This window comes from Ovis aries, chromosome 26, assembly GCF_016772045.2.
Source record: "Ovis aries strain OAR_USU_Benz2616 breed Rambouillet chromosome 26, ARS-UI_Ramb_v3.0, whole genome shotgun sequence".
Taxonomy (NCBI): domain Eukaryota; kingdom Metazoa; phylum Chordata; class Mammalia; order Artiodactyla; family Bovidae; genus Ovis; species Ovis aries.
Genome location: NC_056079.1, coordinates 32191848 through 32215654, shown reverse-complemented (window position 1 = coordinate 32215654; position 23807 = coordinate 32191848). Strand labels below are relative to the sequence as shown.

Genomic DNA, 23807 nt, shown 5'->3' with positions numbered 1-23807 from the left:
TGTCAAATTATATGGGAAAAGTGGGAGACCAATGTGAATATATGTCATTATTGGTAAAACGATGGGGGAAAAGTCCAATGTGAAAGTCCTGGAAGGAAATATGTGACGATGGCACTATTGTTTCCTGAGTTAATGGGTATTTTCTTTGCACCTCTTCCTCTCCGTGGCCCTTCCTCACTTTCTGTGACTGCTGGATTGCTTTTTAATTTTTTTAGTCATCACATAAATAGGAATTTCTGATGATTTCAAAGTCCTGCATCATTTCTTCTTCAGATTACAGAATCCAAATGGAAGAGCTGTTTGACAGTTTGTAGGAGGTCCCGCTAGTCTTCCCTGGTGGCTTAGATGGAAAGAGTCTGCCTGCAGTGCAAGAGACCTGGGTTTGATCCTTGGGTCAGGAAGATCCCTTGGAGAAGGGAATGGCAACCCACTCCAATATTCTTGCCTGGAAAATCCCATGGACAGAAGAGCCTGGTGGGCTATAGTCCATGGGGTCACAAAGAGCTGGACACGACTAAGCGACTAACACTCAGGAGGTACCTTAAGTGTGCATGCCATTTCAATTCTGTGTCTTGGTCTTAAGGAAATGTTTATGGATATGACCAAAGATTTATGTTCATGCCTTTGAATATGTTCTTATATAATTGTGAAAACTGAAACCAACTTAAATGACCAGCAACAGAGAGATGGTTAAAATACAACTAAGTTTAAAACATCCATTTAGAAAGCAATTTTTCTAAAATTTAATGATGGGAAAATGCTCACAAAATACCCAACTTTCAAAAGCCATAAAAATTGATTCTGTGTGAGGCTAAAGTTATCACAAAGAACACCTGTTACCAATAAGAGACCCAAGTATTAGATGTTGGAGTTATGGGTAATAATTTTTTCCCTTCTTCTAGATTTGAGATTTTCTATGATAAATAAATAGTTTTTCACTGTTCGAAACACGATTCTGTTATTGCAGGCAAAATTAATTTTTTAAAAAAATTTATTTAATTTTTAATTGAAAGATAATTGCCTTCAGAACTTTGTTTTTTTTTCCTGTCAAACATGATCAGAATAGTAATGTTAACTCATCTCCAGAGTCTGGGCCAGAGGTTACTACTCCATCTTTGAAGCTTGCCCCCATCACCCAGAAGCCAGGGTCTCTGGTTTGTGCAGCTCCTGGAGCACGTCCTGTCCCCCTGGACCCTGACGCCCTGCACCTCAGGTGAAACCACAGGTGTGTCAGACCCTGTTGGGGCCTGGTGCCTCCTCTCGACGAGCACTCTCCCTCCAGATGTCAGCTTCTGCTTCTATCCCCCAGACGCTCCTGCGAACGTCTTCTGTAATCAGTATTCTTTTTTTTTTAAGAGGAAGTTACTTATTTATTTTCAGCTGCCCTGGGTCTTCGTTGCTGCCCAAGGGCTCTCTCTAGTTGCGGCGAGCAGGGGCTGTTCTTCCTCGTGGCTTCTCACTGCGGCGGCTTCTCTAGTGGGAGCACAGGCTCTGGGGCGTGTGGGCTCCGGTAGTCGTGCCTGGTGGGGCCTCGGCCACAGGCTCAGCAGCTGTGGTGTGCAGGTTCAGTTGCTCCATGGCACGTGGGATCTTCCCCGACCAGGGGTGGGACCTGTGTCTCTGCATTGCCTTCCTATCCACTGAGCCACCAGGGAAGTCCTGTAATCAATATTGTTGAACAGATAAAATCCTTCTGTGACAGAGGTATAATCTAAAACTCCTTGAGGATATATTCTTGGCTATTGTTTTTACAAAGACTACTTGTTTTCTTGGTAGGATATGTAAACAGACATGCCACTTTGAAAAAAAAAAAAAGTGATAAAATAAACATAAAATTTACCCCCTCCACTGTTTTTAAGTGTCCATTTTCAGCAGTGTTAAGGACATTCCTATTGTTGCACAACCAATCTCCAGAGTTCTTTCTCAGACATGCAACTTTTTTGAAAGGGTTGTTGTGGAAGTCACAAATAGGATGTGGAGGTCCAGAGGGGGGGACCCTGTGAGTGTCTGCCTTCAACAAGCTAAAAAAAAAAAAAGAAAGATTAAAAGAGAGAAACCGTTTTTGACAAGTAGTCCAGTATCTCAGGGGCTTCCCTAGTGATAAAGAACCCATCTGCAATGCAGAAGACATGGGTTCGATCCCTGGGTCAGAAAGATCCCCTGGAGGAGGAAATGGCAACCCACTCCAGTATTCTTGCTTGGGAAGTTCCATGGACAGAAGAGCCTGGCGGGCTACAGTCCATGGGGTCGCAAAAGAATAGGACGTGACTTAGCAACCAAACAGTCACCACCATCTCACCTATTTCCAGGCCTCCTGTGTGAAGTTAGGCCTGCTGCATGTGTGGAAGTGTGAGGAGTTTCTAAGTAGCCATCATTGTGCTGTTCCTTGTAGCCAGGACAAGAGGGACACAATTTCTCTGGAACTCTGGCTGGTGTGCAGGCAGTTTGCATCCCTGGACCGAACAGGGGCTTCTCTCATGTTGTGTCAAGGTTCACCTGCTCCTGACGTGACTGCTTCTTGGAGCAGATAGTTCTAGGCCTTCCTCAGTGAAACTATTTGACCCTCACGGTGGCGAAACCATGATTACCTCAGAGCTCTGCAGGCAAAACTGTCTTGAGGTTGCCCCACAACCTCATCTCTTTCAACTTTCGAACCTGAGTCATAGACTTCAGGAAAAGTTATTTTAGGTTTTTTTTTTTTTAATTTCCCCCATCTCTCTGGAGACTTGGTACAACATGTTAGTTTACATAATGCTTATCTTGTGTCTCCTCGTGGTTGGGGCCTGAGCAGTTTGCAGTCAGACTCCAGGCCTCCCAGGTGATGATCGCAATCCCTGGGGCTCCTGCTCTTGTCAGGAGAGGGGCGGCCGCTCCAGCTGCGGCCACTGGACCCTGAGAGGACACCACCAATGGCTGTGTGCTGGCCCTTGGCTTTGACTCTGCATAGGTTTTGAGAGTGAGATGACTTAGACTGGGGTCTCCCAGGCTGTCCTCCTAATCGCCAGGCCTCCTGAGCATAGTGGAGGCAGTAGCAGACCGTCTGGGATAAACATCCACGTATTGTACTGGGAGGAGAGTGTTGCCTACTGCGTCATCTGCCGCTAGCATTTCTTCATGGGTCCCCCCCAGCCTGGGGCTCAGATCCGCTTGGATACCTGGTTGTGCCAGTTCTGATGTTCACAGACCTCTAGTCGTGACGTCTCTAAATCCCAGGCCTAGAGGCTAGTCAAGGGTCTGCAGGCTGTGAGTCAAGTATGATTTTCACACTTTCAATCTGTCGTTCCCCACTGGTCCAGTGATTAGGACTCTGCACTTTCACTGCTGAGGGCCCCGGGTTCAATCCCTGGGTGGGGAAATAAGATCCCACCAACCTCAGTTCAGTTCAGTTCAGTCCCTCAGTTGTGTCCAACTCTTTGCGACCTCATGGACTACAGCATGCCAGGCCTCCCTGTCCATCACCAACTCCTGGAGTTTACCCAAACTCATGTCCATTGAGTCAGTGATGCCATCCAACCATCTCATCCTCTATCGTCCCCTTCTGCCTTCAATCTTTCCCAGCATCATGGTCTTTTCTAATGAGTCAGTTCTTCCCAGTAGGTGGCCAAAGTATTGGAGTTTCAGCTTTAGCATCAGTCCTTCCAATGAGTATTCAGGACTGATTTCCTTTAGGATGGACTGGTTGGATCTTCCTGAAGTCCAAGGGACTCTCAAGAGTCTTCTCCAACACCACAGTTCAAAGGCATCAATTCTTTGGTGCTTAGCTTTCTTTATAGTCCAACTTTCACATCCATACATGACTACTGGAAAAACCATAGCTTTGACTAGACAGACTTTGTTGGCAAAGTAATATCTCTGCTTTTTAATATGCTATCTGGGTTGGTCATAACTTTTCTTCCCAGGAGCAAGCGTCTTTTAATTTCATGGCTGCAGTCACCATCTGCAGTGATTTTGGAGCCCAAGAAAATAAAATCTGTCACTGTTTCCATTGTTTCCCCATCTGTTTGCCATGAAGTGATGGGACTGGATGCCATGATCTTAGTTTTCTGAATGTTGAGCTTTAAGCCAGCTTTTTCACTCTCCTCTTTCACTTTCATCAGGAGGCTCTTTAGTTCTTCACTTTCTGCCATAAGAGTGGTGTCATCTGCATATCTGAGGTTATTGATATTTCTCCCGGCAATCTTGATTCCAGCTTGTGCTTCATCCAGTCCAGCATTTCTCATGATGTACTCTGCATATAAGTGAAATATAAGTTAAATATACCAACCTCGTGGTAGGGCCAAAAGGAAAAAAAAAAAGAAAGAAAAGGTAATGAAACAAAAAAACCAAACCAAAAGACGAACATGCAGCAAAGGCCATCTGTGGCCTGGGCAACGTGAGATACTAACTCTCTGGCCCTTTACAGAAAGCTTCGTTGGCACAGATTTTCACTGAAATTGCAAATGAATTCCCAGGAGACTCAGATCACAGACTCAATCACTAAAAGCTACCTCTTCTGTATTTCTTTTATTTACTTATAACTAGTTATTTGTTCATAAATATTTACTTGGCTCTGCCAGGTTTTAGCTGAGCCACACAGGGTCTTAGTTGTGCCTTGTGGACTCTTAGTTGTAGCATGTGGGATCTAGTTCCCTGGCTGGGGACTGAACCTGGGTCCCCTGCATTGGGAACGTGGAGTCTTAGCTACTGGACCACCAAGGAAGTCCCGGTATTTCTCTGAGATGTTTGACCTCTTGGCTGACTTTGTCAATTTTCTTGTTGTCTCCCCTTCCCGCCCTCCCGCCAAAGAAATACAAGCCCTCGGACCCTGCATTTGCCTACGTGCAGCTGACCCACGACGAGCTCATTCAGCTGGTCCTCAAACAGAAGGAAACGATCAGCAAGAAGGAATGTCAGGTGCGCCAACTGGAAGACTACATCGACAACCTGCTGGTCAGGGTCATGGAGGAGACCCCGAACATCCTCCGGGTTCCCTCTCAGGTCGGCAAAAAAGCAGGAAAGATGTGATCCGCCGGCCTCCAGCATCGAGACTCTGCCGTGAGTCTGTCTCCACCAGCTCCTGAGGCCGAGGACTCGCTGTGCCCGACAGCCGGGCACAGATTGCCATCTTCCTCCTAGGTTATCTGGCAGGAGTCCCTCCCACCCACGTAAGCCAGGTCAATGACTACAATGGATCTTTTCACTGTCCATTCCCAGGGTTTCATTTTTAAATGCCACTGTGCCTTTAACCACGTTGTAAATATTTTATGGTCTGACCGGAGACATGGTCATAAGATCTGATCCTGGCCCAGAGGTTCAGATGGCACTGGGGGGTATTAATTAATGTATTTTAAACATTGGGATTTTCTTTCTTTGAATTTGAGATTTTTAAAGTACATCTCCCCCCGGTCTTTAAAGCTTCAGGTGAGATGACAAGGACCAGGCGATTGGGGCTGTGTTGCACATACCTTCTTGGCATTTGAGTAGCTCAGGCTTGGCATTTTGGCTGCAGATGCTAAATTTTTGATACCTTGTAAACGTGCTTGACTCCTCGGACTTGGTCTTTTGTTTTGACTGGAGCAGAGGAGTGCAGAGTGTGCCTTTGAGATTTATAACAAGCTGCTTTTTCCAGACATCAGCCTCTACACCACAGTAGCCTTTAAAATCTGCTCTTTATCAATGGAGAGGGGCTGTCTATGGAGGGAAGCAGACCAGGAGACTTAGAGTCACTTTGCACTCAAGGGAATTGGTCAAAACCCCTCCTCTGGTGATCACAGAGCCCCTGTGACTGGAGTGGCCGAGACAGTGCCTTGATTAGCCATCGAGTGCCCCAGGCGCTTGCTAAAATGGTTCTACCAGGTGTGGAGCGATGGCAGGGGGTCCGTTGGCCCTCTCCCCCCATGTCTTCGCTTGGCTCCCTGGTTTCCTTGGCAGCTCTTCGTGGCCTCTTCCCTCCTTAGTATAACATTGTGAAGAGCAAGATGATATCTATTTTTAGATGGCTGTGTTTTTAAAACTAGATTGACACACTTTTTTTTTTTTTTTTTAAACTAGGACCCCTTAACTAATAGCACCAGTTCAGATTCTTCAGGGCTTCCCTGGTGGTTCAGCGGTAGAGAATCCTGCTGCCAATGCAGGAGATGGGGGTTCTATCCCTGGGTTGGGAAGATCCCCTGGAGACTCTTCAGGTAATTTCATTGTTAGTAACCCGATATTAGAATGTTTTCTATATTACTCATTTTTTGTTGTTGTTCCAGTTGAGACAGAATCTCATCAAATCCCGACATCTCTCCTCGGGAGAGAATGTCATAGGCCAAGGGCGTGGGTAGGGCTTGAGGAGAGAGCAGTTATTAAACGGGACTCTCTCTGTGTTCATTCTTGTATTGAAGTTAAGAGGCAAGATGATTGGCAGTGGGATTCCTTCTCAGGATCACATCTGCTGCCACAGTAGTTAATATCAGCACTTTAATCTGAAGGATGATACTGTAACTTGATTGAACTAATTCACTTTTAATTATCGATAGCTGTTTTATTTAATACCTTCCTACATACTGGGGACCACTGTAAACCTCTCAGATGACTTGTATTTTTATAGTGCTACAAGATTTATTTACATCCCTATAAAGAGAACTGGATGTTTGCTTGAACTCTGGAGATATACGTGTATGTATTTGTTATGCAGTGTTTTGTACTTGATGTCAGTGTACTTGGACTGTGATAACCCTCGTACACTGGGTGGCAGGGGCCCTGAGTGGTTTCTCCCAGGAAGAGCTCACGTGGAGACCCGAGTTCTTCCCAAAAGCTTTTTGTTGTGGGAGATCTGCTGCTAGGACCTCGGGGATGGGACCTGGTCCGTGTTTAAGAGTGAATTCCTCTGCTCTGAGATGCCACTCGAGAACTCTGAAGAATGAAGGACAATCAACTTCAAGAGTGCCTGGTTTCTACCAACTGCTGGAAAAAAATTCCACAGGTAGCATTCCTGCACCTCTCAAGGATGCTGGTTAACACCTGTCCTTGAGGACTCTGCTGTGAGGGAGAACTCGGTTGGGAAAGCTGGAGCAACAGCTCTGAGCTGTTCACAGGGGCAGGTGGACTGGAGGGCTGGAGCTCCTGCAGCCAGTGTGGGTCTGAGGGCTTACACCCACGTGTCTGCACCAGGAGAGTCTGGTTTAGCCTCTGGCCGCTGAGTTCATGCTCACTGAACTGATGAGTCCTGGGAGGCCCTGCTTGGCTGCCCACCTCCCACCCCCAGAAGACCAGTCAGTACTTCAGTGAAGCATCCAGTGAAATACCAAACACCTTGTGATGAACTTCCACTGGAGGTCAGCATCTAGGAAAAAAATAGTCAATCCTTTGCCCAGTTGTTTCATATCATCTCTGTCGCTGGACTTTGACAGATGTCTGCCCACCCCTTTTATTTCCTGTGGGTTAGCCTCCCCAGGTAGTGGGATGGAAGAGCAAGAAAGTCTGTCCTTCGCCACATGAACAGCCATTGACCCGGAGTGGAGGGTGTGTGGGCAGTGAGTGGCACACATGTGTGGTTTCCAGCTCTGCTGACAGTGGGGGCTCAGAAGGGCACAGAGTGGGGAGGGTCCACGACCCTTAGCCACCTGCCAGACTGAAGGCCAGAGGCAACTTGTTATAAAATTAGGCACGATCTTCACTCCCCATGCCCCTTCTCTTTTAGACCCATTCACCGATGAATGGTCCCTCAAGGCTGAAGGATCTGTTGCCCTCAGCGGGGCGGAGAGCTTACCCCTCCAGTTTCTACACCAATCTCAAACCTGTGGTTTTCTCAGTATCTATCGTGTGAGCTATTGACGTGACCTCTTCCTCCCTCTGATTGAAAGCTCACCCAGCATTTCTGGATTATAGAATTCTTATTTCCTGCCTTGTTACTTTGGGAATTTTGAATTTCTTTGCTTTTGTTTTTGAGAAGTAACCTAAAAACTTCCTACAACACTAAATAAAATGGTACTGGTACTACCTTTCAAAGTTTTGTGTTTGTGGTTTTGTATGGGTGTGATAAGAATTTCTGGCTTCCTGCAGAATCTCTTTTAGGGGGTGACCAGTGTTTCTCAGCCCATGAGGGTCTCTTGCCTGGGTTCCTGCTGCTGCCACTCTATCTGGTGCCCAGGGGCCCCAGTGCCCTTTCTCCTGCGGGGGTTGGGGTATCTCTGATGACCTCCCTATGACACAACCCATATTTTGGGCTGGAAGGGACTCTAGCATTTATTAGCTGAACATTGTTTGAATTTCCTGTCCCTAGTGATACAGGCTAACACCTTTTCCTTAAGCTGAGCAGAGGAACAAGCCACGTTCTTGATTCACCTCCACCCTGCACCACCCTGCACCACCCCCCACCACACACACACACCTCTTCACCCCCGCCCCACTGATTTCCCAAAGAGTGAAATCCTGACTTTTGGAGCTTCGTTTGAACTCACCCTGCGTTCAGGACTGCCCAGATCTAGGACCCAGGTCTCTGGTTCCACAAATGTAGCTCATTCATTTCTGAGTAGAGGGGATTATGGCTGTAAAAGACTCCTCCTGAGCTCATTCTACTAATCTCCAACCCTTCCCCGAAGAAGTGAGAGGTCTGCCTGCCTCAACCCAGGGTCCCAAGCTCTCCGAGTGGAGGGGATGCTCTTAGGGATGAAAGTCACATTGTAGAGGGACAGACGCAGGTGGACCCTGGTCGCTTCCAGGTCGCGTGGGGGAAGCTTCCTGAGGGCCTCCCCCGTTTGGGTGGAGGGGTCTGTTACCCAACCGGATGTAGATGGTGGAACCACCGTGTAAAATGATACAAAGCTGGTTTCTCTTAAAACATACAACCTTCCAGGTTTGGTCCAAACAATCAAAAAGCTCTCTGGAAAGGGTCTCCAAGGAAGGAATGTTTGTACAAACGAGCCCCAATTCTGCCCTGAGATTCATCTCCCTTGCTTTTTTTTGGGGGGGCACCCTACCTACCCCCCCATGGAAAACATCACAGGGTACCGTTCCCACTCTGACCACAGCCAAAGCATCAGCACCATGCACATTCCCAGCCCTCAGACCCTGTCTCTAAGCCGATCGGGGGCGCCATCTTTTGGACTCTGCAGTCTCCCCATCCTGAGAAGGTGGGAACAATCTCTTTGCCTTCAAGTTCAAAGCTCTAAGCTGAGCTCTGTGGGGCCAGCGGTTCACAAAGCCACGAAACCTTCCAAGGGAAGATGTCCTCATGTGGCCTTGTGATGTTTGACTATCTTACACACACCTGTATCCTGAGCCCTAGAAACAGTCACCCTGGTGACACCAGCAGGTCCTCAGAACTGAGAGGAAGCTGCTCCGTCCTTGTACATCAAGTGCTCACTTCAGGCTAAAACTTGACCACAAAAGGAAGGCCTGTTTGTTGAGTTCCTGCATTTCACTCAGCACTGCTGAGCACTGTTTCCAGTTCTCATCAAGGTAGATAATATCTCCATTGTGCAAATGAGGAAACGGAGACTTTCAGAGGCATCAGAACTGGAGTTTGCCTGGGGTCCCAGAGCAGGTAGTTAAAAAAGGATTTGAACTCACCTATCCAACCTGGGGTTCTAGAACAGGTGTCAAACTATGACCTCACTCTTGTTCATGTGGCCCTCAAACCAAGGGTGATTTTTCCTGGCAGTGCTCTAGTAGTCCAGGGGAAGGACATTGCACTTTCACTCCTATGGTCCTGGATTTAATCCTTCATCAAGGAACTAAGATCCCATACGCAAAAAAAAAAAAAAAAAAAAAAACCACACACACAAAAAAACCCAACCCCAACAACAACAAAACAAGGATGATTTCTCCTCTTTTTTTTTTAATGTGGGATGAACCAGTCTAGAGATCAAATGGCCAGAATGACTGTAGTCAACAGCATTGCACTGAATACTGGAGATTTTTACATTTTTTTAAAACAGTCAAAATAACAATAATTCATGACATTCAAATTTCGGTGTCTACACAATTTTATTGGGATACAGCTGAGTTCATTGTCTATGTCTGAGTAATTGTCTATGGCTGTGTCCATCCTGCAAAAGCAGACTTGAGTGGTTAAAACAAAAACTTTCGAATCCACCAAACCTAAATATTTGCTTTCGGGCCCTTTTAAGAAAATGTCTGTGGACACCCAGTCTAGGATTACTTTGGGGGGCCAAAGAGACAATATTCTGAGTGACCTGAAATACTGGAGGATGGGAACAGGCAGGGAAAGTGGAGCCCATGACCCAACCCCACTCAAGCAAGGGCCTATAAGCCACGGCTCCCGAGGAGGGAAGTTCCGGTGTGATTGAGCTCTAGGCCTGTGGCCACCTCCTCAGAGTTGCCAGGTGCCTTTGTTCCTGGGAGATGAAGAAACCCAACACAGTGATCCTCAGCCAGGGGGAGGGAGAGAGTAAACAACAGGAAAAGGGAAAGTGAATATGAGCGAGGGCCCTGGTCGTGCCCTGGACTGAGGCTGTCACCACTGTTGTCAGAGGAGAATCAGCATCTGCTGAAAAGCTGAGATGACCAGAACCTAGTCAGAAAAGCTCCAAGGCCCAGGTTGGCGAGGAGAGTGGGTCCTCCAGGCTCAGAGTGAAACTGGGTTAGAGAGTCATCTGAGCTGGAAGAAGCCCGGGGTGAGGCCTTGAGAGAAGCCCAACCCCACCTCCCCTCAGTTACTCACTCCAGACTAAAAATGATCCTGCCACTGAGGAATTCCATCTATGTGTGGCCTCTTACAGGCCTACCCAGGACGGGTGTCCACAGGAGCTGAACAGCCTTTTGGTGTAACAGGCATTCCTGGGACACAGGGATGAGACAGCCAGGTCATTCTCAGGGAGACTTGTAACAAAGTCAGACAGGCAGACCACTAACGAACACACACATGTAACCAGAGATGACAGGCCAGAGGCCTTCCATTGGCCTTCCTCTCTGGCCTCCTCTCCAGAAAGAACTCTGGCCTCGAGGTCAGAATTTCACATCTGGACCACGTCTGAGGCATCTTTTCCAATGGCCTTCACTCCTCAGTAGCTTTCTGCTCTAATCCAGCCCATCTGGGCACTCAGCATTCCAAAAGCTGATGTGCCAAGTACCCTGTGGGCTCTGGCTTTAGGGACAAGAAACATGGCTCCAGCCTCACAGGCTTGGGGAGGAGCTGGGGAGAGGGCTTTGAGAAGCATCTGTTAAACAGATCATCACTGTCACTGAAGGACACTTAATTCTTAACCCGGGCCACCTGCATTGCAGGCAGAGTCTTTACTGTCTGAGCCACCAGGGCAGCCCTAAGTCTTAGTAGAGTTTGTATTGGAAGGAAAGGCACCAAGGATGATACGTATGTCCTGATTTCCCAGAGGAAGACAAATGAATTTCCTAAATAAATGGTTTTCTTCATGAGAACGTGAACCTTAGACTTGCATGTCTTAGGAGAGCGCGCCATCTTCTGGCCTGGGTCCTGACTACCTCCCTGCCTGTTTGCGTCTGAGGGTGAGGCTCTCTGAGACCATCACACACTTGCAGCTGGAAGAGAATTACCTCTCCACCCCTGGAGTTGCTAGCTGTGTGTGTGCTCAATCTTGACTGACTCTTTGGGACCCCATGGACTATAAACCGGCCAGGAGCCTCTGTCCATGGGATTTTCCAGGCAAGAATACTGGAGTGGGTTGCCATTTCCTCCTCCAGGGGATCTTCCTGACCCAGGGATTGAACTCGAGTCTCCTGCATCTCCTGTATTGCAGGCAGATTCTTTACCACTGTGCCACCTGGGAAGGCCCAGAGTTGCTGGATCATAAAACTGCTCTTCCACTTTACTATGAGAAATGTCAGGGAAAGCAGAATTTCAGGGCTTCTGTCATGGGTAGATGACTCTGTAGTGAAATCCCACTTTAAAAAAAATGCAGTTAAGTTCATGATCTGCACAAAACTGGGATGAGCGGCGTCAGATACTGTTCTCTATGGTAATGTAAAGACATACTCCCAGGGCCAGTTATATTCCTTTTAGGGACATGTTTACCCTCCCAGTTGGAGGAGGAAATGGCAACCCATTCCAGTATTCTTGCCTGGAGAATCCCATGGACAGAGGAGCTTGGTGGGCTACAGTCCACGGGTCGCAAAGAGTCAGACACGACTGAACGACTTTACTTTCACTTTACCCTCCCAGTAAGGATGTCGATTGCACTGTCTGAAACTAACATCTTCTAAAATCTGCTAATGCCAGAGACTGCCTGAAATTCTCCAAGATCAAACAGAGAAGCAGAAATTCCCCACATACTTTCAGCATGGGCTGTAATAACACCCGTCTGTTTTCTTGGAGTCAGAGGGACTGGCCACAGTTCTTTGTAACTTTAACTCAATTGTCTTATTTTTCAAACATAATTGATTCTAAAACTTTCAAGTGTTAAAAAACATTTATTTATTTATGTATTTATGCCACACCACATGGCTTGTGGAATCTTAGTTCCCTGACCAGGGATTGAACCTGGGCCCTCAGCAGTGAAGGCACAAAGTCCTAACTACTAGGCTACCAGGGAATTCCTGAAAACCTTTATTCTTGATGAGTGCAATTGGGATTTACTTATGAGAAAACACATCCTCTTTGCTGACACTTATGTTATATTCAAACATGACATACAAAATCTCTCATTTGTGAGCTTGGTTTCTGGAACATTACTAGAGGCACATTTTTGCTTGATTCTTTGATCTATACTATACCATGCCAGGAACTTCGGAGCTAGAATCTTGGAGCATCTTAAAGCTTAAGGTTTTAAAAACATCTCAATTTGCTTAAATTCTTCAGACTGCCAAGGGCCTCACTAACCTCCATAGTTTTTCTCTCCAACTCCCTTAGACATTTCTTGCCTAGTCTCTGGAAGCCTCCCAGGTTGTCACTCTGCAAAGAGAGGAAACAACGTGCTTGTAGGGAAGCTGCTTTGGAAAGAACACAATTTCCTGCTCTCTCAATACACTACTCTCCCTTTTAGGCCACAAATTTTGTACTATGGCCAGAATCAACATTTATTAAGGGTCCGTCTAGTCAAGGCTATGGTTTTTCCTGTGGTCATGTATGGATGTGAGAGTTGGACTGTGAAGAAAGCTGAGCGCTGAAGAATTGATGCTTTTGAACTGTGGTGTTGGAGAAGACTCTTGAGAGTCCCTTGGACTGCAAGGAGATCCAACCAGTCCATTCTAAAGGAGATCAGCCTGGGATTTCTTTGGAAGGAATGATGCTAAAGCTGAAACTCCAGTACTTTGGCCACCTCATGAGAAGAGTTGACTCATTGGAAAAGACTGATGCTGGGAGGGATTGGGGGCAGGAGGAGAAGGGGACGACAGAGGATGAGACGGCTGGATGGCATCACTGACTCGATAGACGTGAGTCCGAGTGAACTCCGGGAGTTGGTGATGGACAGGGAGGCATGGCGTGCTGCAATTCATGGGGTCGCAAAGAGTCGGACACGACTGAGCGACTGAACTGAACTGAATTGAGAAAAAGGAGAGTCGGCGATACCCTTGGCGCTTTAGAAAGAATTGTTTGTGGCTGGCAACAGTTTTTTGTTTGTTACGTGCGTCCACAGCGATAGAAAGCTCACTCAAGAGTAACCCCGAGCCTAGACGGCCAACCTCAAACTAAGTACAGATCGCGGGGAATCCGAAGAGACAGTCCAGACCAGGAACCTCCTTTCCTCGATCACGTTTCTACCCGAGTCCGCAGAGGAACGGACCGGAAGCCGCGGAGAAGGTACCTACAGTACGGCTGTTACGCTGGCCGGAAGAGGAAGGTGCAACCCTACAAGAGTCCGCTCCTACTTCCTGTTTCGGCACAGTTGCTGTTGTGGGCGGTAGGGTCGGTTAGCTGCTTGGGCTCTGGACCGCTTGTGCGATGCCGGGTGGAGGCCGCTGTCCCGATTGCGGCTCCGCTGAGCTAGTGGAAGACTCGCACTATTCCCAGAACCAGCTGGTGTGCTCCGACTGCGGCTGCGTGGTCACCGAGGGCGTTCTTACGACCACCTTCAGTGACGAGGGCAACCTTCGAGGTACCTGTGAGGGCTTTTCGGAGGCCATGGATACAGCCTGGGGCGATGGAGGGATTGACGTCAGATGCTTCTTATCTCTTGCCGTCTCCCTGTCTTGAGCACACTTAGATATGGGAGAAAACAGTGAAAGTGAACGAGTGAACTTCAGATCAGGGGCTGCCATTATCTGTTTTCTTAGCACCATATCTGTTACATGTAGTAAATGAAACAGAGAGAAACAAAGTTCCACTGAATTTACCTAATTTGCCTATTTGGAAGCATTATATCAATAGGTCAGTGTTGTGTGAATGTGGAAACTACTACTACCCCAAAGCAGTTTTGAAAATTAATTGGCAAAAACTTATTTTTCTTTTTTTCATTTGTGTTCAAAGTCCCTGACCAGTGCAGCCCTCAAAATCTACAGGCAGGAAAATTGCCTGAATTGAATGTACAGGAGGGGTGGCTGGAAATTTGGAACACTTGGAACTGCTTTAATGCTAGTCCTAATTTTCTAAAGCTTTCTGTGTATTTGGTACTGCTTGTGGTTATAGAAAACCAGATGGACGTTTTACCTGCAAAGATGAGCACCTTCTGTGAGCTGGGGAGCGGATACCTGATGATTTGGATTCTGCTCCCTGGTTTTGTGTGGTGGGAGGGCAGGGGTCCGTGAATAGAGACTAAACAAGCTATTTTTTGTCCATTGTCTTACAGAAGTAACATATTCTCGAAGCACCGGGGAAAACGAACAAGTTAGTCGAAGCCAGCAACGAGGTGAGAATCAACCTTTTATGACACAGTGGCTTTAAAGAAAATTCTCCTTATGGTCCAGCTCGTCTGCTTGTTTTTTCTGTTTTCAGCATTATTATGTAAAGGTAGAGAAGAAGAGAATGGTAAAAGGATTGAGGTGGTTCTAAGAGAGGTAGCAATTAGGTGGAAGGTTTAAGTCTGCTTGGGTATGTTTGAGGTAGATTCGAGGAACCCAGGTCAAAGCTTGGTCACAAATCAAACCAACTTCCAAAAGATGAGGCACTGAAGTGTTGACTTCTTTCCACAAATGTCTTTGTGCTTTTCAAATGGCCTTACCAAGTGTCACTCTTATCATTGTAGAAAGGTCCATTATTTGTGCATGTGGTATCTGAGGTGAGTTTAACAGAACTTGCTGGGAGCTCCTTTGACTCCTTCACGTATAGTATCATGTCATCTGCAAACATGATATGAAGTGACATTTTTACTTCTTTCTAATTTAGATTCCTTTTAGTTTTCCTCTCTGTTTGCTATGGCTAGACCTTCCAAAGCTATGTTGAATAAAAGTGACGAGTGTGGGCATCTTTGTCTTGTTCTTAATCTTATAGGAAATGCTTTCAGCTTTTCACCATTGAGTATGATGTTGCTGTGAGTTTGTCGTATATGACATTTATTATATGTTGTTCCCTCTAGACCCACATTCTGGAGATATTATTATTATTGTAAATGGATGTTGCATTTTATCAAAAACTTGTTCTGCATCTATTGAAATGATCAGGCTTATTCTCAGTTTGTTCATGTGGTGTATCACACTGATCTTTGCATCCCTGGGATAAACCCCACTCAATCCAGTTGTCTGATCCTGTTAACATATTGTTGGAAATGCCTCTAACTCCTGCCGTGGGTTTTCCTAGGTCTTCGCCGAGTGAGAGACCTCTGTCGAGTGCTGCAGCTGCCACCAACATTTGAGGACATGGCAGTTGCCTACTACCAACAGGCACACCAGCTCGCTGGCATCCGCACAGCCAGGCTGCAGAAGAAGGAGGTGCTGGCTGGTTGCTGCGTCCTAATCACCTGCCGGCAGCGTAACTGGCCCCTGACCATGGGGACCATCTGCACCCTGCTGTATGCAGATCTGGATGTGTTTTCTGGAACCTACATGCAGATAGTGAAGCTCCTGGGGCTGGATGTGCCATCTCTGTGCTTGGTGGATCTAGTAAAGACCTACTGTAGCAGGTACCTGCCTGGGGGAGACACGGGGGTGGCATGGGTTCAGACCCGAATCCTTTTACTTCCAGCTGTCTCTTTTTGAGCAAGTCCATTCTACGAGGATGGACTTCTCCTCCTATGCCTGGCGCTGGTCGGGTGAATCCCATTTTACGTTTCTAGAATGTTGAATCATTTTCAAACCCCTTCGCTGTCATAGCAGCCTGATGCTGTAGGAGGGTTAAGTATCAGCTTTGGCACGGGGCTTCTGGGTTCTACCACTCAGGCCTGCTTGACTAGATGCCACAGCCCTGCCTCAGCAGGATCACGTTGTGTGTGATTAGAGCTGAAAGAGTATGAGCAAACTGACAGAGCTGGAGTTAGAAGGTAATTTTTTTATTTAATAAGTAGCTGTGTTCTTTTCTTTTTGTTCTGACAAATATGGTAGAAAGCAAAGGCAGTCAGTGTCGAATGACCTTGAGTTTGAAGCTTGGTCACTTCTACGCTGGATGACTGTGGGCAAGTTTTTCGACTCTTAAATGTACATAACAGGCTGTTGAGTAGATTAGAGAACATCTTGTAAAGCACTCACTCAGAATGAGGGCTGATGCTGGGGGCGGGCGGGGTTGTCGGTAGACATTAGTGCCCTTCCGCACTCTCTCGCCCTTCGCCTCTCCTGCAGGAGACTCTCCCTGACTTCTCTTGGTACCTGAATAAAGTTGCTACCCAGCAGGCTTGTGTGTTCCCGAAAGACTAGCATAGCTTGCCTATCTTCTGCGCTTTGGAAGAGCTGTCTCCCTGAGGTACTGAGACCAGACCCTCATTTTGGTTATTTCAGCTTCAAGCTGTTTGAAGCCTCCCCATCTGTGCCAGCCAAGTACGTGGAAGACAAAGAGAAGATGCTGTCTCGAACACTGCAGTTGGTGGAGCTGGCCGATGAGACGTGGCTGGTGACTGGGCGGCACCCCTTGCCTGTCATCACCGCCGCCACTTTCCTGGCGTGGCAGTCCCTGCGGCCCTCAGATCGGCTGACCTGTTCCCTTGCCCGATTTTGTAAATTGGCGAATGTAGACCTGCCCTACCCCGCTTCCTCCCGCCTGCAGGAGCTGCTGGCTGTGCTGCTGCGGATGGCCGAGCAGTTGGCCTGGTTGCAGGTTCTGAAGCTTGACAAACGGTCTGTGGTCAAGCATATCGGCGACCTCCTCCAGCACCGCCACATGCTGGTCCGCAAGGCCTTTCGGGACGGAACAGCTGAGATGGACGCTGGGGAGAAGGAGCCGCAGGGCCAGGGGCAGGGGCAAGGACTGGGAGACAGGGATGTGGGGAGTAGCTCTTTAGAGCTGCCTGTGGGCAAGCGGCCCGCCAGCCCCGCCCTCCTCCTCCCACCCTGCATGTTGAAGCCCCCAAAGCGAGTCTGCCCCATCCCCCCTGTCTCCACGGTCACTGGAGATGAGGACATTTCTGATAGTGAAATCGAGCAGTATTTGCGTACCCCTCAGGAAATTAGGGACTTCCAGAAGGCCCAGGCAGCTAGACAAGCTGCCCAGAGTGTTCCAAACCCCACCTGATGCACATTGGGCATTGAGGGCGCTTCCTCTCATCTGATGACTTGCTAACTGGCCTGACACAGCCAGAGGAATCACTGTCTACAAGCCCTCGGGTGTTTCTATTCTCATTTAAGGGACCCAAGAGGGGTTGTGCATCCCAGAGGTGAAGTCAGAAGGAGCGTGGGGACACCTGGGTTGGAGAGAGTCCCATCCCTTGGTCCAAGAGAGCGGCTTGCCTCCGTCCGGGTTCTGTGGGCTGGCTTTCTCTCGGGCTGTTGGGGCAGCGTCAGGGGCTCTTCTGCTCCCGGATTGGATTGGATACACGGCTGCCGCGGGGCTGGTGGAACCTATGCTGGTGTGGATCATGGGTATTCCCAGCGTTACCAGCCCTCAGAGGATGGGAACCGAGCAACCCTTGGCCCTGTGTTTGTTCACAGACCCTGTGGGCTTATGTGTACAGTGTTACAGATCCTCTCTCATCACAAAAGGACCGTGGGTGGAGGAGTAAGGTCATAGCTCAAAGGGCTTTGCAAAATTTTAATATATTAAAACAAGAGGCATCTGCTAGAAAACATTCTATTGTATAAAACCCGAGCTTTTAAAAACATGTTTTCTTTGGCACTTTTCATCCCCTCCCTCCCCTTTCCCCAGCGTATTGCAAAAAGCTCTCCAGTGCTAAGGCATTGGCGGGGTATGTAAACAGCAGCCAGCATACGTGGAAGAATAATATGAAGCGCTTTTTTTGCCTTTTTTTTTTTTTCTTCTAATATTGTCTGTGCAGCAAGCATAAATAACAGGATCCATCTCAGGGCGTGTGGGTTTTCTCCCTTTCCCCTGTCTGTCTGCTCTCGCCTTGGCGATCAGGCTGGAATGATATGGAGACTGGGCTGAGTTTCCCTCCACTTTGATCATGTACTGTAATCAAAGGCTGGTGGTTGCTCTTTAGGTTGGGGAAAATATGAGTGTTGGAGTTTAAAAGTAGTGAAGGCACAGGTCCCAGGTGATTGGCAGGGACCCTACCCTTTGCCTTGGGGATTGGGCTTCAGTGGGGCAGGAAGCTGGTTTTATTTTTTTGGAGGTTTCTGATAGGGACCTAGACATCAGATCATTGATGATTCTCCTGTCTGGCCTCATGGAGGTGGGGAGGCCTCTTAGTCCCTGGGAGGTGGAAGGCTGTGCCATTAACAGTAATGCTTTTCCAGCACCACCTGAAGCCTGGCAGCTGCGCCCCTCTTCAGAGCGTTTTTTTCAGTAGGACTAGGTTTGAGGCAGGACTACCTTCAGCCCCAAATCGAAGTACTAGCTCTGCTGTCCTCCCCAGGTACCTGGCAGTCAGCGTCTTAGGTGTAAGACCTTAGCTTTGTCCTGAAAGGCCCCCTGAGCCCTCCCATGTGGGTCTTGTCCCGGTCCTGTGGGAATGGCCTCCAGCCCTAATCCTGTACCCCTCCTTCCACTTGCCCCCTCCCTTCCAGAGAGCTGGTTGGTCCCAGCTGCCTTTCACGCGGCCCGCCTTCTCCTTTTGCATAGTTAATTCCAAAAAGCAGCACCTTGTTCCCTCTGGCTTGTCCTGGTCACCTGGCTCATCTGCTAGGCTCCCTAGTTAGCCAGAGTCGGGGTGGGAGAGAGGCTCTGGGGTGTGGGCACAGAGGGGAGACTTCGGAGGAGGGCGGTTAGGCGAGAACGCCTCACTCAGGCTCCATCACAGTGTTCCCAGTAAGGCGGATGCCGCCAGTGAGGCGGGTGTACCTTATAAGGGGCCCGCCCGAGCTGTCCCCGCCACTCTTGGTCGCACCGCAGACTGGCAGGACTTTAGCCCGCAAGCCTGGGTGGCAGGTGCTGCCGAAAACCGGCCTGGGCCGGGACGGAAACCTACCCCGCCCGCGGTCCAGGGATTGTCTGTCGCTACGCCGGGGAGGCCCGCCCCGTAGTGGTGGGCCTGCGCCTTTTCCTCCCCCGGCCTCCAGAACTACAGCTGGAGAGCCCAGGTGCAGCGAGGCACCTCAACTCCAACCTGGGGGCGTACCGATCGACGTCTCTGGGGCGCCCCCCGCCCCTCCGCGAGAAGCGGGGTCAGGAGCCCGCACGGCCAACTCGTGCCGAAGCGGCGCCCGCGCCCACCCTAGACGGTGGTCTCGCTTTTCCAGAGGCCAGTCTTCATGCAGCCGCCGCCAGCCGCCTCCGCGCCGCTCGAGGGGACGTCATCGTACTTGCCGCCCTTGGGAGCGCCGTTGAGGCTGGCCGAGTTGAGCGGGTACGAGCGGCGCTTGCTCTCCTTCTCCAGCGCGCCGCCCCGGAGGTTGTCGCGGCTGGCGCTGCGGCGCTGGCCCGGCCGGCCGGCCTCGGGGGGCGGCGCTGCGCTCGTGTCGCTGCCCTCGGACAGCGTGAGCGCGGCCTCGCCCTCGAGCCGGGGCCCGGCGCCCGGGCTGTGGCGGCTGCTGCCCAGGTAGCTCTCGGACGGGCTGTGGTGCGGGCTGCCACTCTCGCTTGACTGTAGCTCGGCCGCCCCGGCCGCGCCCCCGCGCAGCGCCCGGAGCCGGTTCTTGCCGCCGGCCTCCCCCGCGCGGTGCCCCTTGGCGCGGCTCTTGTGGCCCCGGCGGCCGTGGTGCAGGTTGTTGGGATGGCGCTGGCCGAGGCCGGCCCGGGGACCCGGGGGCTCGGGCTCCCCCTCCCCGCGGGCCGCCGCCTCCGCCTCGCATGCCTGGCTCTGCGCCAGCTGCAGGTTGGTGAGCTTGCAGGGCCCCGGGGGCGGCGCGTGGCCGCTGCTGCCGCTCGGGGACGACTTGAGAGACGGGGGTCCTTCTCCGAACACCGGGGACCCGTCTTCGGGGCCAGCAGGCACGGCCCGCGGGGAGGCGCGGGATCCCGAGGCCGGGGGCCGGCAGGCGCGCCAGGAGGCCCTGACGTCCCTACGCCTGGCACAGTGGTGGGTGAAGACGAAGAGACCCAGGGCGGAGGCCGCCACGCCGTACAGACAGCTGCACACAACCCGGGGCAGCCAGCGCTGCGACACCGTCAGCGCCCCGCAGGCCCACGTGGCCAGGTAGAGGAAATGCGTGGTCACCAGCGCCCCCAGCTGGACTCCCGGAGAATAGAGGCCATCGCCGTCCTCCGGGGGCCCGGGCGTCACCATCCCTGTGCTTCCAGCCGCCAGGAGGGAACCTGAGTCACTCAGGAGGGGGCCGCTGCTCCTGAGCCTGGTGGAACCCCTCAGCTCCTCCCTCGGCTCCAGAGAGACCCGGCCGGTGCCCCCCTTTGGGCTCTGTGCCAGGGGACCCCGTAAGCGCAGCCCTGCGCACAGGAAATAGATCCAGGTGATGAGCAGAATCAAAGCCACCGGGATGTAGAAGGCGCCTAGGCTTGGGCGCCACACCAGCCAGCAGCTGTGGGGAGACACGGCGTGTATGAGGTGGGGCCCCGAGGCCGGGTGGGTGGGGAGGCGGCTCCGGCCACATGCAGGGGTTGGGGCTGGGTGACTGGCTGGGCAGGTGGGTGGTACCCCCCGTGGTGAGGAGTAGGAGGCACCCCACCACGCAGGGAGGTCAGTGGGGGGCAAGACGCTCACTAGGGGCTGTGGTCCCGGTAGTTGTGGATGTTGACAGCGGCCGTGATGCCACAGATAATGAGTGGGATCCCTCCCGCGATCAGATAGAACCTGGAGAGAGGGGGTTTGGGGGTCAGAGAGATGGGGAACAAGGAGGGGACCTGGTACTCAGAACCCTCACCGAGGGGTCTCCACCCCATTCTCCTTCCCCGGAAAAGTCGTGTTCGAGTTTTTTTTCCAGGGATGCAAGGCCCCTCTAGGGCAGGTCATAGGTCCCTAGGGGATTTGGCCAAGACTGCTCTAAGAGACAGAGGCCAGAATTGCTTTCTGTCCCTCTAAACGGCACGGAACCCAGTGCCGCTCTGGTTCCCAGGATCCCTGCCCAGTGCCCTGCAAAGTTGCTTACTTCCTTGCCGTGGTATGCCTCAAAACCCCAAGGGGGCACCCCCTCCATGGCACTGGGCAAACCTGGTGCCACCTAGGCCCTTGCCTCTCCTGCCTTTTTTTTTTAATGGCCACAGGGTCTTAGTTCCCCAATTAGCAACCGGACTCAGGCCATGGTAGTGAAAGCACCAAGTCCTAACCACTGGACTGCCAGGGAAGCCCCCCACCTCCTCTTGTGATCTCCCAGGACCTTGGACCCACCCTGCATCCACCCTGGGAGAACAGCCTTTGATGTCTTTCCCGCACCCCTGGAGCCCTTCCCCACCGCAAAGCTGACAGATGGAAGTGCCTACCGCAGCATGGGTCGGGGGGCAGGCGGGGCAGCGTCCCCTTCTGGTGGAGGGGGCGCCCTCCAGGTGAGCTCCTTGTGAAGGACGCGGGCCTTCACGCCCATCCAGAGGAGCGTAGACAGCGAAGAGTAGTGCAGGGTGATGCCCACCTGTGGGGTCAAGGGCTGAGGGCTGGGGGGCCGGCCACCCTGAAGCCTCAGCCCCCACAGTGTTCTCCCCTGCCTCCCACGTGCCCCGCCCCCGCTCCACCCAGACCCTCCCCAGGGTTGCGTCCCTGCTGTTACCCTCTCTACTTCCAGCCCAGGGCTCTCCATGCGCCAGGGTGGCTGTCGTTGCTGCCGGCCTCGTCCCCGACTGCTCTTCCATCGCAGGCCCCCCACCCTGCACTTCACCCCTGCTCCTAGTGTCTCTGCTTCTCACCCCCCGCCCTCCAAAACAAGGCTGGACTCAGAACCGTGGAGCTGGAGCCCATGGCCCACTCCCACTTCCGGCCTGTGTGCCTCCCTCCTCTGTGCCCAGGCTAATGGCACCCATCCTGGAGACCCCAGCCCTTCCTTTGCTTACCGCCTGGCAGACCATCTGGTAGTTGGTGAGCGTGATGCCTCCCGCAAATACAGCAGAGGTCATGGCCATGTGGAAGCACAGGTTCAGCAGCATGTGCCAGCCCTTCCGGGACACATGGATAGAGCTGCCGCAGAAACAGTCTCAAGTTAGTGGACTGCACAACCCAAGGTTGGGCCCTTGGGCCCTCAAGACCACCAGTAGAGTCGAAGAGAAGAAGGCAGACTTTTGTGTGCGTGTGTGAAACGGGACAGACACCTTAAGCCCCAGACGTGTTTTTCAACCTCAGAACACTCGCAGGAAATACTGGGCAGGAGGCTGGGGAAGGGACACTCGCCAAGGCTGAGCGACCCGCTTGGCCTTCCCCACACACCCGCTCCCCCTGCAGGAGCTCACCTGTGGTTGAGGATGTAGGTGATGATGGTGGAGAAGAGGCAGAGCAGCAGCAGGGCCGTGCAGGGGTACACGACAGGGTGCAGCCCCGCCCCAGAGCCCCCTGCCTCCCTGGGGAAGGCGCTCAGCTCCTGGAAAGACAGGACAGGGAGTGAGCAACAGGAAGCCAGGGGCCGCGAGGCCCCCTTGTGGGGTCCGGCCCGGTCCCCCAGGCCCGTTCTCCCCTCCCAGCCCAGTCAGCCTTAGGCCCCAACTTTGGCCCTTTGCTATCCGGGTAGCAAAGATGGAAGCACCACCACATTTGGTCTAGATGGCATTTCTGACCTGCCTTTCTGGGAGCTTTGCAGGTTCTCAGCCTGAAAATCAGAGATGAGGAAAGAGAAAGAAGGTACTATGCATGGTACAGCCACACACCTGCTCAGGATCCGGGAGTTCGGGCTACAAAGTGTAGTGCAGGAGGTGAGGGGCTGGACAGGGCTGGGTGGGGAGGGGGACAGAGGGCAGACATGCCCAGGTTCATTTTTCACTTTAACAACCTGGGTGTCAGAGCGAAGGATGTGGAGACCCCGCCTGGTGGTTCCTGAGTCATCTCTCTCTCTCTAGACATGGGAATAGAGGGCCTCCCTGTCTATCTTCTTTTTTTCCTTCCCCCCCCCAAAAGGCTGTGGGGCTTTTTTCCTTTTTTCCCCCCACAAAAGGGTCTGGGGCTTCCCTGGTGGCTCAGACGGTAAAGAATCCACCCACAATGCAGGAGCCCCTGGGTTTGATCGCTGGGTCAGGAAGATCCCCTGGAGAAGGGAATGATGACCCACTCCAGTATTCTTGCCTGGAGAATCCCCATGGACAGGGGAGCCTGGCGGGCTACAGTCCATGGGGTCGCAAAGAATCAAACACGAGTTAGCAACTAACACGTTCACTTTCCTGATAGAGGGCCTGAGGACCTCCCTGTCTCCTGCGAGATGAAGAGGTGTGGGGCAGACCAGAGGGACAGGTCCCTGTGAGTCCTCCCCATCACGAGGCCCGAGCCTGCCACCATTCTTTCCGTATTTCCCTGTGGCCCCAGGCGGTCAGGGTGCCCCGCCGCCCTCCACCCCCAGTGCCCACTCGG

At 51.4% G+C, this 23807-nt stretch overlaps 3 protein-coding genes and 1 non-coding gene across 5 annotated transcripts in view; 3 read left to right on the top strand and 1 right to left on the bottom strand.

Annotated features, from left to right (window-relative positions):
- RAB11FIP1 (RAB11 family interacting protein 1) overlaps nt 1-7971 on the top strand; it is a 35112-nt gene extending 27141 nt beyond the window's left edge. For both annotated transcript variants that reach the window (XM_027962503.2, XM_027962502.2), the window contains one exon: nt 4786-7971. In XM_027962503.2, the coding sequence (XP_027818304.1) occupies nt 4786-5004 (219 nt within the window). In that variant the 3' untranslated portion in view covers nt 5005-7971. The remainder of the gene's footprint in view (nt 1-4785) is intronic.
- Nucleotides 3282-3355, top strand: TRNAE-UUC (transfer RNA glutamic acid (anticodon UUC)). The gene has a single exon. It is a non-coding gene; the product is annotated as a tRNA-Glu (tRNA).
- Nucleotides 7972-13780: 5809 nt separating the features above from the next.
- BRF2 (BRF2 RNA polymerase III transcription initiation factor subunit) lies at nt 13781-18077 on the top strand. The gene is made up of 4 exons (XM_004021774.6): nt 13781-13994; nt 14685-14744; nt 15632-15953; nt 16762-18077. Exons 1-4 carry the CDS (start codon nt 13841-13843, stop codon nt 17489-17491), a joined length of 1266 nt encoding a protein of 421 aa, XP_004021823.2. The 5' UTR covers nt 13781-13840; the 3' UTR covers nt 17492-18077.
- Nucleotides 17994-23807, bottom strand: part of ADGRA2 (adhesion G protein-coupled receptor A2) — a 36473-nt gene continuing 30659 nt past the window's right edge. The window contains exons 15-19 of the mRNA XM_027962706.2: nt 22703-22830; nt 22310-22433; nt 21749-21894; nt 21033-21122; nt 17994-20850 (exon numbers count right to left, since the gene is read on the bottom strand). Coding sequence (XP_027818507.2) covers nt 19590-20850; nt 21033-21122; nt 21749-21894; nt 22310-22433; nt 22703-22830 — 1749 coding nt within the window. The 3' untranslated portion in view covers nt 17994-19589. The remainder of the gene's footprint in view (nt 20851-21032; nt 21123-21748; nt 21895-22309; nt 22434-22702; nt 22831-23807) is intronic.